Source organism: Oratosquilla oratoria, chromosome 6 (assembly GCF_046742065.1).
Source record: "Oratosquilla oratoria isolate Oo_2021 chromosome 6, ASM4674206v1, whole genome shotgun sequence".
Taxonomy (NCBI): Eukaryota; Metazoa; Arthropoda; class Malacostraca; order Stomatopoda; family Squillidae; genus Oratosquilla; species Oratosquilla oratoria.
The window spans coordinates 68,331,918-68,351,657 of record NC_134782.1 but is presented as its reverse complement, the minus strand read 5'-3'; the positions used below and the strand labels follow the sequence as shown (position 1 = coordinate 68,351,657).

The 19,740-nt window shown below is 39.6% G+C and overlaps 1 protein-coding gene across 2 annotated transcripts in view; it reads right to left on the bottom strand.

Moving 5' to 3' along the window:
* Positions 1-1,320: 1,320 nt before the first annotated feature.
* The window catches only part of LOC143026564 (mpv17-like protein), a 28,319-nt gene continuing 9,899 nt past the window's right edge, over positions 1,321-19,740 (bottom strand). For both annotated transcript variants that reach the window (XM_076187172.1, XM_076187171.1), the window contains exons 5-6: positions 19,543-19,613; positions 1,321-3,380 (exon numbers count right to left, since the gene is read on the bottom strand). In XM_076187172.1, coding sequence (XP_076043287.1) covers positions 3,249-3,380; positions 19,543-19,613 — 203 coding nt within the window. In that variant the 3' untranslated portion in view covers positions 1,321-3,248. The remainder of the gene's footprint in view (positions 3,381-19,542; positions 19,614-19,740) is intronic.

The following is a 19,740-nucleotide window of genomic DNA, read 5'->3' as shown; positions in this document are numbered from 1 at the left end:
TACAGTAGCTCTTTAGATCTGATTTACTTTGCAACTCTACTCTGATATGTGGTGTATAAATGTATGTATTGAATGATGCTTTGTGCACTTTGTTAGTGTTGGTAGGAAAGTCGAGGCAAGTCAAAGGGCACTGTCATATTAACACACGCACCTGTGTGTACGTATGTTTGTGAGTGTCGCCTGATCAGTTTTGGAATCATGTGCTACACAGCTCATACAGCACTCCTACCAAGCACTGCACAAAGGCAGACAGAGCCAAGTTGCATAGTTTGTTCTGTACTATAGAAAACTGTTGCTCCAAGTTAGTTACAAAGAAAACCACTGAAGAACCTCTGCACTTGGCATGATGTACTGGTATTTGTAAAGTTCTTACTTGGTTAATGAAGTCAGGACAGGTGACCCCTTGATCCTTTGTTTAAACTCAGTGGCTTGAGATGGCAGAATGAACAATGTATATATTGTGACAAAGGTACAGTTCTATGTGTGAACTGCCACAACTTAAGTCCAAACATGTCTCACCCAGCTATCTGAGAGCACTGAAATACCACTACCCATGACCATTTAAATTATAACACTATGCATCACTTGTTAAAAATGGTACATTAAAAAATGGAATTGGTTATGCAAAATTCTGACCAGCCTTCCTATTTTCTGTACAACTACTTCATGCCAGTGTAATGAGAACTATAATGTCTGTATGTAGAAATGTTTTACTTTACATTCCAGTTAATATTTGTGTGTGCCTTGGTTTTGTCCAAATGCTTAATTTTTAGTTTACCGTATTTATAAGATTATCTATACACAACAATAATGCATGATACTAAAGTATGACAGTAATGCTTCTCATTATCTTGTTTAATATAACTAATATTATTGTTATGGCTTCAAAATTACATTTATATGATTTAGTTTCATTTCACCTTGTTTGAGGGCATTACCTAGTGTGTGTGTTTGTAGTTGTGAATTCCCTGTCCCTATCCATGTCAAAGGAATGTAATGTAATGCACATATGTAATAAAAAGCTTGAAATCTTAGCCATGTAGGATTTTAATCACCTCAGAGCAACTAAAATGGCTGTGTGAGTATATGTATAGTAATCTTGCTCATGTCCAGATCACCATTATCCGGATCCACTACTACTTGGAATGGCCTCTGGTAAAAGTTAGATTTCCATATATTCAGTATAGGTGTCTTCATGATAGCCACAAATTTGTGAACATTACAAGTTTTCACGTGCAATTATAGGGTGAGTTTGCCGAATGCTGATTAGAAGAGCATTTGACAGCACATAAGCAAATGATGTGAAAGTAAAAAACAGTGTTATTGCTTATCATTTATAACAATTTGCAGATTAGTAGAAAATAACAACCTTTCAGAACATGGCTTATAACTATACATTCCAAAATGTATGTAAATGCATGAGGAGAAAAATGGCATTAATATACAATAGTTTTTTTGTTTTGTTTTTTTCTAACAAATACCTGTCACAATTTATGTGTCCAAGAGTATGCCTGATTATGTGACTCCTCTCTTTTATGAACAAATGAGGGAGGCCTATATGGGAATGGATGTAGAGTTAGGTAGATGTTTGACAGAATTTTGAAAAGAATGAAATATTTTGGAAATAAGTGAAAAGTGGTTTGTGTGTGTGTGTATGTGGGGGGGGTCATTGTGTTAACTATAGAGAAGGTAATAAAGAGAAGATGAGTAAAGTATTTTGGGGAGTTTTTGAATGTAGAGAGATAAGAAGGCTTTGACAGTGGTAGTGGGAAATGCTAAGAAAAAGACTGATGTGGCTATAGGAAAAGAGAAGATACAAAACCCATTGAAAGAGAAGCTGGTTAGGCACCTGGGTTAGATGGATGTCATGTAGTGTGTTTAATAAAGGGAGTAGTCATGGTGAGAATGCCATAGGTAATGAAATGTACGGACAAAAGTAAGGAGTGCACAAGGGATTGAAGAACAAGTATGGATGTAATAGTTTTAAAGGGAGTCTTGTGTGTAGTTTGTAAGGTGTTTGAGGTTGTCAATTAATCTGTTGCTCCAAATCTCTCCTGTAGCCATGTATCAAGAAATATCAGACACAATTCTCCTTAAAAAAAAAGTAACAATATAATCTTTGTGGGACTGATTGCAGGGAAAGACCAGGAAAGAGGTATATGGACAGGGCCAAGGGGGCATTGGATACAAGAGCAATATCTCAAGCAAGGAATAAAAAGGGTAGAAGAAGGTATGAATGGAGAGAGGTTGTGTATGAATAAGGGAATGATGCAGCCTGTAAAAGTATTTCTTCTATTCTGCTCTAAAAATTTTGAGTGGATAAAGGGAAGGGAAGGTGCCATGTAATGAAGTAGTGGGGGTAAACCAGCATCAGCTGTCAGGTCTTGCTATGGTAGTACTGTGTCTTCCTGCATTGTCTCTGACCTGAGCAGTGTAGAAGCAGACAGGGATGAGCCTTCATCATTGTAGAGCTAAGATCGGAGCGACATTGAATGGGTGTGAGATGGTGTATGTATGTGTAACCATGACAGTAAGAGACAGGACCCCACACGTGTTACTTGTGTACTACCATTAGGTAAATACATACACCAAAAGGCCCTCTCCCCATTATAAGCAGAGTGGCTGAGTCAATGGGAGTCAAACCATACATCCAACATTCACTTATCTCATATCCATCCAAAGCCATTTGTTGTTATGGAAATGTAATTTACAAGTGATTTTATCCTTGAGGACAATTTTACACCATTGCCATCATACATTAGCTTATTCTAGGATATTTATATACTTAATGGTCCTCTCCAATCCCTGCCTGTTTGTTGTTTCTTCTAACTTAGCTTTTTGTGGATGAAGGGTCATCCCTGTATCCCACTCACTATTCAGGTCAGAGGGAATGTAGCAAGACATGGCACTTCTATAACAAGACCTGACAGCCAAAGTTGGTTTACCCTCATTGCTTCATTAAATGGCAACCCTTATCTACTCAAGAATTTTCAGACAAAAAATCCTGTCAGGCCGCATAAATCAATAAAATTAGGTAAATACACATACCAAAAGGTCTTTTTTTTCTTTATAAGGGAAATGGCCAAGTCGATGCAAACACCTACCTCAAACCCAAATCATTAGAAATCAATAAAAACCCATTCAAGCACCCAACAAACATTAACCATACTATAATAAAGGCACTGCTTCTGCCCTGACATAACCCAAGTACACAGTTGATAAGTACATAGCATTCTGAATCTTAAATATTAAAGGCGTTTATACCAGCATATAAAATTGCACCAGAAGAACTGACATACTGCCAGGAAAATAACCCGCATTGAATTTGGCATGAAGTAAAAATTTACCGCCATTGCCGGCAGCCAAAAGATGCAGCCTGTCTGTAAATAAAGAAGGTAATTAACAATACTGTACTATAGAAAAAATATCAGAAATTTCTTTCCACTACTGGTAAAAATGAAATAATAATAAAAATAAAAATCAAGTGACCATTCAAAGTTACCAGGAATTGTATAATCATATATTTCACACATGCATGTATACATACAAAAAACCATGTGGCTTGCCACAATTAACAGGGCTTTGCTCTCCCAGGGGTTTCTCACTTCCCAATGCATGGTATCTATATCAAGGGATTCTTCAGCCTTATAACTGGATGGTAAGTATACATATATAATTAATTGTTGCTTAAAGTTTCACTGGGTGGAAAACCCACAGCACCACTGTGGCTGGCAATGATTCTCAGGCTCTCCCACTGATCTCTCTGGGAGGAAATTTTGGGCCGATATCTGTGTTTTATTAATGGGTGACTGTTTGTATATCACCAGCTGAAAGTGGATGATTAGGGCAACAGTTGCCAAATGTCAGCTCTTCAATCTGACAAAGTGTAAAAAAAAAAACAAAAAAATGGAGGATGACAGTGAGAGATCTCAGGCCCAGTCCAGAGACCCAGTGTCACTAATGGAGGTGAGAAGGTTCACATATTCTTAAATTGGACAGCTCTGCTGTCCATTTTCCAGAATCACTACATGCAGGTACCCATCACTGGTCCTGCATATATATATATATATTATATACACAAATATATATGAGAATGCGGGTGGAGGAAGAACAAGCGAAGATGGGCTGGAACTTCTTTATTGATTATATTTCAACTGACCACCTTCTTCAGTAAGCTGTCTACAAACAGTTCAAACCTTACAATTATACACTCGAAGTTGGAAACTCAGACAAAAAAAATATATATATATATCACACACAAATACTTTCTCCTCTTCCTCTACAACCACCAAATACCAGCCTCCGAAAACATATTCATAATCACATCACTCGCTGCTCCAATAACACACTAAAAGACAACACATTGCTGCATGCCAGACCCCTAATATCCATCCCTCTGAATCCTCTCTCTCACGAAAGGACAGAGTCTGCCTGGCCAGACTGTGATGTGGCCACCACCCAGCCCTTCTAAGCTACCAGAGGAGAATGGATGACTGCATTGTGGACAAATGTCCAGGATGTAACACTTCATCCCATACTATTCAACACATAATGAAAGACTGCATTAGACACAATCATGCATGCAAACAACACAACATATACTCCATAAAGGATTTGTGGGAAAACCCCATTTTGGCCGTGGCATTCTTAGGAGAGATGGGACTGCTCGAACAGACAGTCTAGGGAACAACAATAACAACTCAGAGAGGTTTCCAACTTCAAGTGTATAACTTTAAGGTTCAAGCTATTTGTACACAGTTTACTGAAGAAGACGAGTTGGTCAAAATGTATAAGCACTAAAGGAGTTCCAGCCCATCTTTGCTTGTTCTTCCTCCACCCACACAGAGGATGGAGTGGGGGGGGGTCACCGATTTAATGAGGCGGCTTTGCTGTGGATGTGCTGTGTCTTGTGACACTGCTTCTGACCTAGGGCAGTGGGCGAGATGCAGGGACGACCCATCATTCAGGAGGTCCCAAGATAAGAGAGAGGGAGGGAGGGGGTGGATGAGAGTAGAGTGTGTTGGGGATGGAATGGGTGGAAGTATTTTTTTTTTTTTTACTTCTTTTGTAAGGGGGAAAAGTCTTTGGGATATATATATATATATATACATACACATATACACACATTATACAGTCAAAACTCGAAAGCCCGGACTAATTGGGGGGAAGGGCAGTCCGGTCATGCCAAAAGTCCGGTCATCGAAAATGTCACCCTACTGTACTGTATTTTTTATTACGTTAGGTACTAACTACTAGGTTCAATCTTTTGCTTTTTTGAAGTGATAGGGGTATAATATTTTATAAGTAACACAATTACCAATAAAAGTCATTTTTTGATGTACCATTTGATAACTACCATAGTTCTATGATTTTTAAACAAAAGTTTGAGTTTTTGAATGTTTTAACAGCCCGCTGATATGTAGAAAAAATTTCCTCATGTCCTTGTGCAGTTGCCACATGCCACTATTTTACTACATTTTGGTACAAAATTCTACGAAACGGCAGCCCTGGTGGCAGCTTGACTGGGCCAGGGTTGAGTACACGTGTATGGCCGTCGCTGCCACCTACCGGACAAATAGGGAACTTTGCTTGAAAAGTCTGCCCTTTGTTCATTTCAACCTGTCATACGAGGGTCCGGGCATTCCGGGTCTGGGCTTTCGAGGTTCGACTGTATATATGTATATATACACACACACATTATATATATATATATATATATATATATATATGTATATATATATATTTACATATACAGTATATACTGTATATACATATATATATATATATATATATATATACAGTATATACTGTATATATAAATATATATATATATATATATATATATATATACATTATACTGTATATATAAATATACATATATATATAATATATATGTATATACATATATACACATTATATATACAATATATATATATATTATATATATATATATATACACATATATATGTTCAATAAGTAATGAGAAAATGTCAGGCAAGACATTAAATATGATTTGATCAAAATACTACTTCATGGTGAAGTACACATTTATTCTATAAAATGACTAACTGGCAACTTTCTATATTTGTAGGTCTGAGTGCAGCAGTGAATGTGGTGGAACCAGTCTCATTCAGTTTGCCAATCTGTGAACACTTGTCAAGATGCAGGGAAACATCGTGCAACGTTATGCCATCAAATTTTGTGTTAAACTTTAAAAAAAAAAAAAAAAAAAAAAAAAAAAGGAAGCATATGGAATATTAAAGGAGGCCTATGGGGATGAACAGATGAGCCAAGCAAGTTTCTACTGGTGGTTTAACAGATCTTCTGAAGGAAATGAACAGGTTGAGGATGAACCCTGATCTGGAGCTCTGAAAAGTACACGCAAGGAGGAAAACATTGAGAAAGTGCAAAGGTTAGTGATGCAACCCCGTCGAATATCTGTGAGGATGATATCTGAAGCTGTTGGTATTAGTATTGGCACAATAGAGACAGTGACTGAAGATCTGAAGCTCCACAAAATCTGTTCCAAGTTCATGCCAAAGATCCTCTCCGACAACCAGAGGCAGTTTTGTGTGGAATGTTGCACTGACATTCTCAAAAAGATAGGAGGCTGATTCAGGTTTCCTGAATAAGCTAGGAACTTGCGACGAGAGTTGGGTGTTCACCTACGACCCTGAGAGCAAACGTCAGAGTGCTCAGTGGAAGCACACGACCTCCCCCCAGACCCAAAAATGCAAAGATGAGCAGGTCACATGAGAAGGCCATGGTCGTTCCTTTCTTTGACTCCCAGGGGCTCAATTTATGTTGAATGGGTTCCTCAGGGTCAAACCATCAATAAAGAATATTACCTTATTGTTCTGAAAAGGTTCAGGGAGAAGATGAGGAAGAAGAGGCCTCAGCAGTGGACAAGTGGTCAGTGGTGGTTCCACCAGGACAATGCCCCATGCCACAAGTCAATGCTGGTGACCACCTGGATGGCCGACAGGGGAATGAAAGTGGTACAACACCCATCCTACAGCCCTGACCTACCCCCTGTGACTTCTTCCTGTTCCCACGCATGAAAGACAGCCTCAGGGGAACCAGATTCCAGTCAACAGAGGAGCTGAGAGAGGTATCGTAAAGTTACCTGAAGGGACTACTGAAAAAAGACTTTGAAGAGGTCTTTCAGGATTGGGAGAGATGCATGAAGAAGCGTGTAAATGCGAGAGGCAATTATTTTGAAGGAGAAGTTTTGTAAGCTTGTGAAAATAAATAGTGTCTCTCCTGACATTTTCTCATTACTTATTGATTGGTGGTGCGGTTGGTAGAGTGCTGGACTACCAGCATGGTGGTGCTCGTAGTACTTGGTTCGAATCCTGCCCAGGGCCGAAATTATTTCGGTATCGCTGCGCTTCGGGTCGTTACTCTGACTCAATTGGGCGGGGAGTTGGGTGTGTGTGTGTGTGTAAGGTCATAGCATTACCCATAGATCGGTCATACGAGCTCTGAGCTATCTTCCGGGAGGGAAATAGCTGTCGATCACGAGTCCAACACGTGATCCAAAGACCAAGGTGAATAGTGGTATATATATAAATATATGTGTGTGTGTGTGTGTGTGTGTTGAATAAATGGATTGAATGGATTTGATTGGGGGAACAATTGCAAGATTCTGGCAATGGAGTTAGCCCCTTCACCTCCCTCATGGCAATTAACAATTTCAATTTTTTTCTCCAACAATAAACTCTTCCTCTGTCTTTTGGGCATTTTCTCGCCAGCAATAGTTATTGGAGGCTGTTGGAAGCCATCAGGTTATGTATTTCTTTCATACCAGCAACAGCAAATGTGAAATAGAAGCACAAAACAAATACACAGGCTGAGGAAGTAAACACAACTGAATAAAGAGCAGGAATGAGTTTGGATGGGTGGCCGATGGAGTGTAGGCGGTGCTGCGATCGCAGTGCATTTCTTTATGGTTTGATGATCATGTAATCGAGTGCCTACATAAAAAAACAAGCAAATAGTATAAATTCAAAAGGATCATATAAACGAAATATTGGATATTGAACCATCAACTAGCAATGGAAACCTGTACTTCCAATTTGCTGCCACTTTTTCCCCTTGTACATCTCATCACCTTACTTTTACCCACATTTATATTCAACTTACTTCTTTCACACACCTTCCCAAACTCTGTCACTAACTTCCTTAATCCCTCCTCTGATCCTCCCACAAGCACAGTGTTGTCAGTAAACAACAACTGGTTTATCTTCCATTTTTCTCTACCATTTTTAACCATCTCCAATCCCCATGCCATTGAAGAAATGGCAGTAAGTATAAGATGGGCAGAGTATTTTAGGGAGTTGCTAAATGTAAAGGAGGATAGGGAGGGAAAGGTAGTTGCTCTGGGAAGCACTAAGAAAATGATAGTGATGAATGAGGAAAATGGAGGAGAAATAAGAGAAGATGAGGTGAAAGCAGTTATTAAAATGATGAGAGGAGGTAAGGCACCTGAGTTAGATGGGTGTCATGCAGAGTGTCTAGAAAAGGGGGGTATAATGATGGTGGACTGGCTGGTGAGGTTATTAAATGTTTGTCTAAAAGAGAGTAGAGTGCCAGAGGACAGGAGTGTCTGTGTAGTTCCACTTTACAAGGGAAAAGGGGACAAATGTGAGTGTAGTAGTTTCAGAGGGATCAGTTTGTTAAGTGTAGTTGAGAAGGCTTATGGGAGCACTAAGAGTGCATAGAGGGTTTAGGAAGAAATGTCAATGTAATAGTACTGGGAGACCTTAATGCTAGGGTGGGAAATGGTCCAATCGATGGAGTGGTTGGGAAGTGTGGAGTTCCAGGAAAGAATTGTAGTGGAGAGTTGATGGTGGAAATGTGTCTAGAAAGAGAGTTGATGATAGCAAATACAGTGTTTTGGAAGAAAGTCAAGCATAAGTACACATGGGAGAGGGTGGTGGAGGGAAGGGTGGTAGATAGAGCGCTAATGGATTATGTAGTGGTAAATAGGATTATGATAGGAAGAGTTAAGGATGTACATGTGCTAAGGGGAGAGGGTGGGGGAATATCAGATCATTTTTTGGTGGAAGGTAAGCTGAGAGTGGAGGATAGATGGAGAAAGAGGAAAGGGACAAAAGGTAGGGAGGTTCTTAGAGTGAACTCCTTGAATGAAAAGGAAAAGGAGAAGGAGTACGAAAAGAAGCTGAAGGAGGAGTGGGAGGGAGTAAAGGATAGAGCAGAGATGGGTGTGGAGGAGGAATGGGGATGGTTCAAGGAGGGAGTCTTAAAGTGTGCAAGGATGGTGTGTGGAACAAGAAGGACAGGGGGAAATAGAAGAAAGGGTAGTGAATGGTGGGATGAGGAAACGAAGAAGGTTGTAGAAGAGAAGAAGCGAGCATTCACAGATTGGTTACAAAAGAGGACGGGGGAGTCGTATGAGACGTACAAAGAAAAGAAAAGAGAAGTAAAGCAAAAGGTAAAGGAGGCAAAGAGGAGAGCAGATGTGAAATGGGGTAGGAGTATGACAGAAAATTTTGAAAGTAATAAAAAGATGTTTTGGAAAGAAATTAAGAGAGGAAGAGGAGGCGAATCAAGTAGAGAAGAAAAGGTAAAAGGTACAGATGGAGAGATGATAATGGAAGAGATGGCAGTAAGGGGAAGATGGGCAGAATATTTTAGGGAGTTGCTAAATGTGAAGGAGGATAGGGAAGGAAAGATAGTTGCAGTGGGAAATGCGAAGAAAATGAGAGTGATGAGTGAGGAGAATGGAGGAGAAATAGGGAAGGATGAGGTGAAGGCAGTTGTAAAGATGATGAAAGTAGGTAAGGCACCTGGTCTGGATGGATGCCATGCAGAATGTCTGAAAAAGGGAGGTTCAGTGATGGTGGACTGGTTGGTGAGGTTATTTAATGTTTGCTGGAGAGAGGGTAGAGTACCGGAGGACTGGAAAAGTGCCTGTATAGTTCCTCTTTACAAGGGAAAAGGGGACAAGTGTGAATGTAGTAGTTTCAGAGGGATTAGCCTGTTAAGTGTAGTAGGGAAGGCTTATGGGAGGATCTTAATTGAGAGGATTAGGAGAGGAACAGAAGGAGTAATTGGTGAGGAACAGTGTGGATTTAGGACAGGTAGAGGTTGTGTAGATCAGATTTTTGTGGTAAGACAGATATGTGAGAAAGCTATAGGAAAGGGGAAGGATGTTTTTTGGGCTTTTATGGATCTGGAAAAGGCTTATGATAGGGTAGACAGAAAGGCACTGTGGGAGGTTATGCAGATTTATGGGATAGGAGGAAAGCTTTTGGGAGCTGTCAAGAGTTTTTATGAGAGTAGTAGAGCATGTGTCAGGATTAGAAATGGAGAGAGTGAGTGGTTTGAAGTAAAGGTGGGACTTCGTCAAGGATGCGTTATGTCGCCCTGGCTGTTCAACTTATACATGGATGGGGTGGTGCGAGAGGTGAATGCTAGGGTAGTGGGTCAGGGATTGGAGATGGTTAAAGAAAATGGAGAAAAGTGGGAGGTGAGCCAGCTGTTGTTTGCGGACGACACTGCGCTTGTGGCAGGGTCAGAGGAGGGATTGAGGAAGCTGGTGGCAGAGTTTGGGAGAGTATGTGATAGAAGAAAGCTAAAGATAAATGTGGATAAAAGTAAGGTGATGAGATGTACAAGGGGTGAAAGTGGCAGTAGACTGGAAGTGAACATTAAGGGAGAGCGACTGGAGGAAGTGGATAGTTTTAGATACTTGGGCGCAAGTGTAGCAGGAAAAGGTGGAGTGAAGGTGGAGGTAGAATGTAGATTGAGAGCAGCGAGTAAATGCCTTGGTGGTTTAAAGAGTGTAATGAGGAATAGACATTTGGGAATGGATGCGAAGAGGAGACTGTATGAAGGAGTGATTGTGCCAACAGCACTGTATGGGGCAGAAACGTGGAATATAAGAGAAGAAGAGAGAAGGAGTTTGAATGTGTTTGAGATGAGGTGTCTGAGAAGTATGGTGGGGGTTACTAGGCTGGATAGAGTGAGAAATGAGGAGGTGAGGAGGAGAACAGGGGTGAAAAAGGATTTGGGAGATAGGGTTGATGAAAGAGTATTAGGATGGTTTGGACACATGGAAAGAATGAGTGAAGAAAGACTAGTAAAAGAGGTATGGAAGGCAGATGTGGAGGGAGTGAACATGAGGGGACGTCCTAGGATGAGGTGGATGGATGGGGTGAAGGGGGCTTTGGGGAAGAGGGGAATGTCTGTTGAGGAAGGAAGGGAGAGGACGGAAGACAGAGGTGAGTGGAGAATGGTTGTATATGGATGATGTTGTGACTGCATGAGGAGGAATAGGCGGGGGGGTGGGGGCCGGGGTAGTATGTGTGAGTAAATTTTGATGCAGCCCGAAGGGATTTCTCCCCGTCCTCGCCTTATATGCAGAGGGGGACGGAGAGGGGGGGTCGCCGATTAAATGAAGCGGCCTTGCTGTGGATGTGCTGTGTCTTGCGACACTGCTTCTGACCCAGGGCGGTGGGCAGGGTGCAGGGATGACCCGTCATCCAGGAGGTGCTCAGATGAGTGGGAGGGGTGTGGAGTGTATTTAGGGATGAAATGGGTGGGAGTGTTTATATGCCTTTCCCTTTTTGGCTACCTCCCTTGTAAGGGGGAAAAAGCCTTGGTATATGTATGTATGTATGTAAGAATAACATGACAATTTCGATTTAACATGATTTGAATCTGCGCAGTGTCTCCCGTGCTCTGTTTTGATCTCAGTCTGAAGCTAGCCCGCACTATGAGTGGGTGTGTTCGTGTGCAAGAAAATGGTGTCACCAACCTACAATTAATGGTAAACTAATTTTTAAATGTATGCACCGTGATTATAAGTCATAAAAGCTTGAAAAATTGTTACAGAGAAATTAATAATCTAGTTAGAGATTGTAAACTCTCGTTTTCTGTTCTACACCAAAACAAAAAAGAAAACAGATCAACCTACAATTAATGGTAAACTAATTTTTAAATGTATGGACCGTGATTATAAGTCATAAAAGCTTGAAAAATTGTTACAGAGAAATGAATAATTTAGTGAGATTGTAAACTCTCATTTTCTGTTCTACACCAGGAGTTGGAGGAAGAGGTGAGTGAGGTGGAGAGTGGCTGGTGATGAGTGCACACATAGAATAAATAATTGTGTACTGTACTACAAATAAATACAAAGAATGTGTGTTTTTGTTGTTTCTGTAACCTACAAATGTATTAATAATGTGTTTGTTCAAGTTCAGAGTAACAAAATCCCAAAATAGACAAGACTTTCCCAGTGTCCAGGAACCTAACCCCCCTATTACCATTATTTCCTATGGGAAAAATATGTTTAACTAACGCGATTTTGATTAACACGACGTCTCCAGGAATGTAACCTTCGCATTAATTGAGAGTTGACTGTACGATGCAAACATATGAAAAAGATTAGTGATACAAACCTTGCTTTACTTTCTCATAATAAATATACAGTACCATACACTGGTTATCATGTCTCATACCCCCAGGTTTAAGGCTTCATACCCTTTGGGGGTACAGGTACCCCAGGTTAAGAACCACTGCTCTACACTCTTCCCACTACCAGGCCCATATGCACTTAAAACCCACATCTCCCTTCCCAGTTTCACCTTTATCCAAATTAGCTTTGAAGAAATCTCCTTCCACTCCACCACACTTTTACCTATATCTTCACTTACTAGTATAACCATCCCTTCTCTCCCTTGCCTTCTCTCCACTCTTGACTCCCTCCCAACTACACTCCAAAACTCAAACTCGCCACTCCCTTTCAACTTAGATTCATTTAATGCCAACATATCCATCTTTCTTTTCACAAACATGCTGCCTATCCCTTCCTTTTTACTCTCATCTATACCACAGCCACACACATTAAAAGGCCTAAAACTTAGGGTTGTGGTTGGAAAATTCTGAGACCCTTTTATGTTTTTTTTTTTTGTTTTTTTTGGGGGGGGGGGGGAATTTGCCCTTTGGGGGTTTTACAAAGGATTACAAAGGCGGAGCACGCCGACAGGAGACCCTCTGATCCATACCTAGGTCGGATGCGAAAAAAAAAAATCATATTAATAATAAAACAATAAATAAAAACTATAATAATGTAAATAACAAATAAAATACATAAATAAATGCATAGGTATAGTTAAATAATAAACAAACAGGTAAAGAGCAAATAACAATAAATTGACATATAACCAATAATAAATGAAAATCAGACAGACAAATGATGATAAAACAAAAGCAAATAATATAAGATAAATTATAATCATTACAGCATCTTACTTAGGTATTTATCCAACTGATTCTCAAAGCTTCGAACTGAACTACATTGCACTACCTATACAGGAAGTTTACTCCACTCATCCACTACACGGTTGGCAAAGTTGTTTCCACCCACTTCCAAATTGAATCCACTTCCGGACAGCTTGAGACCACCGTTTCCCGTCTGATTCTCACTCAATGTGAAAATTCTGTCACTTCTGATGTTGTCAATTCCCTCTAAAATCTTAAAGACCTGTATCAAGTCACCTCTGAGTCTACGCTTTTTTTAGGGAAAACAGATTCACGTGTTTTAGTCGATTTTCGCACGATTTATCTTTGACATTTGGAATCAGTTCCGTGGCTCGCCGTTGCACTTTTTCCAGTCTGTCAATGTCCCCAATGAGACTCTGTGACCATACAGAAACAGCACATTCCAAATGTGGACGAACTGACGATTCATACAGCTTGCTAATGAGTGATGGACTTTTGAAATCAAAAGATCGCGCAATCAGTCCCAGAATCTTATTTGCTTTCTCAGAGGCTGAAATACACTGCTTGGATGATTTGAGGTCGTTACTGATAATTATGCCGAGATCCCTTTCACTATCCACTTTTGTTAACGAATCACCAAACAACTTGTAATCGCACTTACTGTTACTTTCACCCATGTGCACCACCTTGCACCCACTTGTGTTAAATTTCATTAGCCACTTTTCAGACCATTGCTGTAATTGATCTAAATCTTCTTGAATATCTAATTGGTTTGAGTGATCATTTGCCACTCCGCACAGTTTTGTATCATCAGCAAATTTGGAAACAGTAGATTTTAGTCCATGGTTTATATCATCTATATATACTATGAATGGAAGTGGCCCAAGAACGGAACCCTGAGGAACTCCACTTGCAACACTTTTCCATCCAGAAGTTTTTCCATTTAAAACAACTCTCTGTTTTCGACCATTCAACCAATTACTAGTCCAACCTAATAGGCTACCACTTATTCCATGCAAAGCTAATTTAGTAAGCAGTCTTTCATGTGGGACGGCATCAAAAGCTTTTGCAAAGTCTAGACATATTAAATCTATATTGTTTCTCCCGTCATAATTCGAGATAACTGTGTTGTAGAATTCGAGTAAGTCAGTCATGCAAGAACGTTTCCGTCTGAAACCATGCTGGCTATCATTTATCAAACGGTTACTTTATAAATGATGTTCGATAGCATCTCTGATGATAGTTTCCATTATTTTTCCTACGATTGAAGTCAAACTTATAGGCCTATAGTTATTTGGTTTCTTTTTGTCACCTTTTTTGAATATGGGAGTAACGTTAGCTAGCTTCCATTCTCTTGGGACATCTCCGGATATGATGGATTTCTTGAAAATAATTTCTAATGGAATAACAATCTCATTTTTTATTTCCTTTAAGATTCTTGGATGCCAACCGTCGGGCCCTGGTGTTTTATTAACTTTGAGTTTGTCTATACACCTTTTAATTTTTTCTTTTGTTATATTTACCGTAGTGAGTAAGTTTACCCCAGACTTTTCACAGGTTTCAGTTTGGAATTCACTTTGAGGTGTTTTGTTTACGAATACCGAGCTAAAATAATTGTTTAAGATATTACACATTCCTTCATTTGAATATTCAAGTTGACCGTCAGCAGATAATAGTAGACCAATGTGATTCCTAACAACCTTTTTATCTCTAATGTAACTATAGAATTCTTTGGGATGTCTACAAAAAAGGAAGTACAGTGATGGTGGACTGTCTGGTGAGGTTATTTAATGTTTGATGGAGAGAGGGTAGAGTGCCGGAGGACTGGAGGAGTGCTTGTATGGTTCCACTTTACAAGGGAAAGGGGAACAAGTGTGAGTGTAGTAGTTTCAGAGGGATTAGCTTGTTAAGTGTAGTTGGGAAGGCTTATGGGAGGATCTTGATTGAGAGGATTAGGAGAGGAACAGAGGGAGTAATTGGTGAGGAACAGTGTGGATTTAGGACGGGTAGAGGTTGTGTAGATCAGATTTTTGTGGTAAGACAGATATATGAGAAAGCTATAAGAAAGGGGAAGGATGTTTTTTTGGCTTTTATGGATCTGGAAAAGGCTTATGACAGGGTAGACAGGAAGGCACTGTGGGAGGTTATGCGGATATATGGGATAGGAGGAAAGCTTCTACGAGCTGTCAAGAGTTTTTACAAGATTAGTAGAGCATGTGTCAGGGTTAGAAATGGAGAGAGTGAGTGGTTCGAGGTAAAGGTGGGACTTCATCAAGGATGCGTCATGTCTCCTTGGCTGTTCAACTTATACATGGATGGGGTGGTGTGAGAGGTAAATTCAAGGGTGGTGGGTCAGGGATTGGAGATGGTTAAAGAAAATGGAGAAAAGTGGGAGGTGAGCCAGCTGTTGTTTGCAGATGACACTGCGCTTGTGGCAGGATCAGAGGAGGGATTGAGGAAGTTGGTGACAGAGTTTGGGAGAGTGTGTGTGAAAGAAGAAAGCTGAAGATAAATGTGGGTAAAAGTAAGGTGATGAGATGTACAAGGGGTGAAAGTGGCAGCAGACTGGAAGTGAGCATTAAGGGAGAGCGACTGGAGGAAGTAGATAGTTTTAGATACTTGGGTGCAAATGTGGCAGGAAAAGCAGGAGTGGAGGTGGAGGTAGAATGTAGATTGAGAGAAGCGAGTAAATGCCTTGGTGGATTAAAAAGTGTAATGAGGAATAGACATTTGGGAATGGATGCTAAGAGGAGACTGTATGAAGGAGTGATTGTGCCAACAGTACTGTATGGGGCAGAAACATGGAACATAAGAGAGGAAGAGGAGTTTGAATGTGTTTGAGATGAGGTGTCTGAGAAGTATGATAGGGGTTACTAGGCTGGATAGAGTGAGAAATGAGGAGGTGAGGAGGAGAACAGGGGTGGAAAGGTAGTTGGGAGATAGGGCTGATGAAAGAGTATTAGAATGGTTTGGACACATGGAAAGAATGAATGAAGAAAGACTAGTAAAAGAGGTATGGAAGGCAGATGTGGAGGGAGTGAACATGAGGGGACATCCTAGGATGAGATGGATGGATGGGGCGAAGAGCTGACCTTGAACCTTCTTGTGCATGCATGAATTTTTTCCTGCCTCTCGATAGCATCAGTTGGTGGCAAGCAGCAATTGCATTAGGTAGTGTGTAGTGATCTTGGTGGTTTTTCATTGCAAGGATAATGATGGAATGACTGGAGCAGTGCTACTGCATCAAATTTTGCCAGAAACTGGCCGACAGCCAGGTGGAAACCATTTGGAAGATTCAAACGGCTTTTGGTGACAATGCTATGGGCATCACACAGATTAAGGAGTGGTACAACCAGTTTAAAGACGGCTGCACAACAGTGGAGAGCAAGCCACGCTCTGGTCAGCCATCAATATACTGAAATGACCAGGTCATTGCCAAAGTGAACGCTGTGGTGATGCGGGACCGTCATGTGACTATCCGAGAAATTGTGGAAGAGGTGGGCATCAGCACTTTTTTGGTACATTCCATTACATTCCATTTGGCCATGAAGAGAGTGGTGACGAAATTCATGCCGAAGCTGCTGACAGCAGAGCAAAAGCAATGAAATTCATGCCGAAGCTGCTGACAGCAGAGCAAAAGCAAATTTGTGTTGAAGTCTCACAGGACATGCTGGACTCCTCATACAATGACCCTGACATCATGAATTACATAATCACTGGTGACAAGTCCTAGGTGTACAGGTACAGCCCATCATTTTCCTTGCAATGAAAAACTGCCAAGAGCACTACACACCTCACGCAAATGCTGCTTGCCAGCAACTGACACTATTGACTGGCAGGAAAAAATTCACACATGTGCACAAAGGTTCAAGGTCGGCTCATGCAAGCTTGCTTGATTTAAATCCATCAGGTTTTCACAAAAAAAAAAAAAAATAAATAAATAAATAAATAAATAAATAAATAGAAAATAAATAAATAAAGTCAGATACTTTTCTAAAAGACCTCGTGTATATATATATATATATATATACAGACGCTCCTCAACTTATGTTTTAGTTACGTTCCGAACGGCCGAACGCAAGTTGAAAATGAACGTAAGTTGTTACTGTACTATACATCCGTAAATTCTATTACCGTATCTTATAAAACACCCCTAAATCATTAATTATACACATAACATTGTAAAATAATAACATTAATTTCAAATAAATTAAATTCAAGCAACATAAATTGAGATGGAGGAGGGGGAGGAGGAGGAGGAGGAGGAGGAGGAGGAGGAGGAGGAGGAGGCAAGGCACGTTCAGTCTGTCGTTTGTGCCATGTAAACAATGGACGCAGCGTCATGCGTAAGTATCGTTTGAACTACGGAGAGTGCGCTAAACTAAAAAATTCACCCAAAAAAATTTTTTTTTACAGTCAGTTCAAACATAAAATGAATGAACGTAAGTAGAGGAGCGTCTGTATATAACATATATAAGTATATATATATATATACATGTATATATATATATATATATATATATATATATATATATATATATATATATATATATACACACACACATATATATATGTTGAGACATTCTGACAGGTTGACATAAGTGGAGTAGGAAACACAGGAGTCTTAGTCTGAATTTATTCCTGACTAGTTTCCCAAGTATGTTTTTTTCAAAAAGCATACCTGCAAAACTAGTCAGGAATAAACTCAGACTCATGTGTTTCCTACTCCACTTACATATATGTATATGTATATATATATTTTATATATATATATATATATATATATATATATATATATATATATATACAGACACTCCTCTACTTACGTTCATTCATTTTACGTTTGAACTGACGGTAAAAAAAAAACAGTAAAAAAAAATTTTTTTTAGTGAATTTTTTAGTTTATAGCGCTCTCCGTAGTTCAAATGATACTTGCACACGACGCTGCGTCCATTGTTTACATTGCGCAGACGACAAACTGAAAATGCCTTGCCTCCTCCTCCCCCTCCTCCTCCACCATCTCAATTTATGTTGCTTGAATTTAATCTATTTGAAATTAATGTTATTATTTTACAATGTTATGTGTTTAATGATTTAGGGGTGTTTTATAAGATACGGTAATAGAATTTACCGATGTATAGTACAGTAACAACTTACGTTCATTTTCAACTTACGTTCGGCCGTTCGGAACGTAACTAAAACGTAAGTTGAGGAGCGTCTGTATATATATATATATATATATATTGTTGTGATGCATGAGGTGAAATGGGTGGTGGGGTGGGGGGTGAGGTAGTATGTGTGAGCAAAATTTGATGCAGCCCGAAGGGATTTCTCCCTGTCTTCTCCTTTTATGCCGGGGGGGCTGGAGAGGGGGGTCACCGATTTAATGAAGCGGCCTTGCTGTGGATGGGCTGTGACTTGCAACACTGCGTCTGACCCAGGGCAGGGGACCTGGTGCAGGGATGACCCGTCATCTAGGAGGTGCTAAGATAAGAGGGAGGGTGGAGGGGAGTGGAGTGTATTTAGGGATGGATTGGGTGGGAATGATTTTATGGCTTTTTCTTTTTGGCTACCTCCCTTGTAAGGGGGAAAAAGCCTTGGTGTATGTATGTATGTATGTATGTATGTATATATATATATATATGTATATATATATATACATGTATATATAAACATATACATATATATGTATATATATAAACATATATGTATATACATACACATATATATATATATATATATATACATATTATAAATATATATATATATATATGTATATATATATGTATATATATATATATATATATATATGTATATACATATAAGTTTTCTTGTAGACATGTTCAATTGAAGACCAGAGCTAATTCAATATCCACTATCTTCTTAGTGATTTTCTCAATTTTCCGAATAGTTTGTTTGTATCTTGAAGGGAGGTCAAACACAAGGCTTCCGAGATCCATGGTGTTATTATAACGAAAAACATTACACAAAATTTAAAATACGAGCTTTCCGTTGAATCATACAACCATCTTAAGGTAAGTAAGAATAAATGTACAAAGCAGGAGTAAATGAAGGAACTTGGAGAGTTAGGTTGTAGCTAAGCGTCAGGTACCGGATGGAAGTGAGGTCTTCGCTTCGCTACAGTGATCTGATGTCCAGCTACATCCCACCTCCACCCAATACCTGATGCCTAGCTACGACCTAACTCTCCAAGTTCCTCCCTTCCCGTATAATACAACTAGGTAAATACACACACACATACATCAAAACAGAAAAAAAAATTCTACCTACTGTAAAGGTTGGAATAAATTTTTCTCTACATTCTGCTGTCAGGCTCTCCTTCCTTTCCATTATACTCATGCCTATTAGAGTGTAAAAGAATTATTGAAAAAATTCCTAGTATTTGTTAGTCTATCTGAAATATATGAATGTATCAATTGTCTTTTCCTTTTGTAAGGAGGGTAGTTGAGTCAATGCAGGCCTCACCTC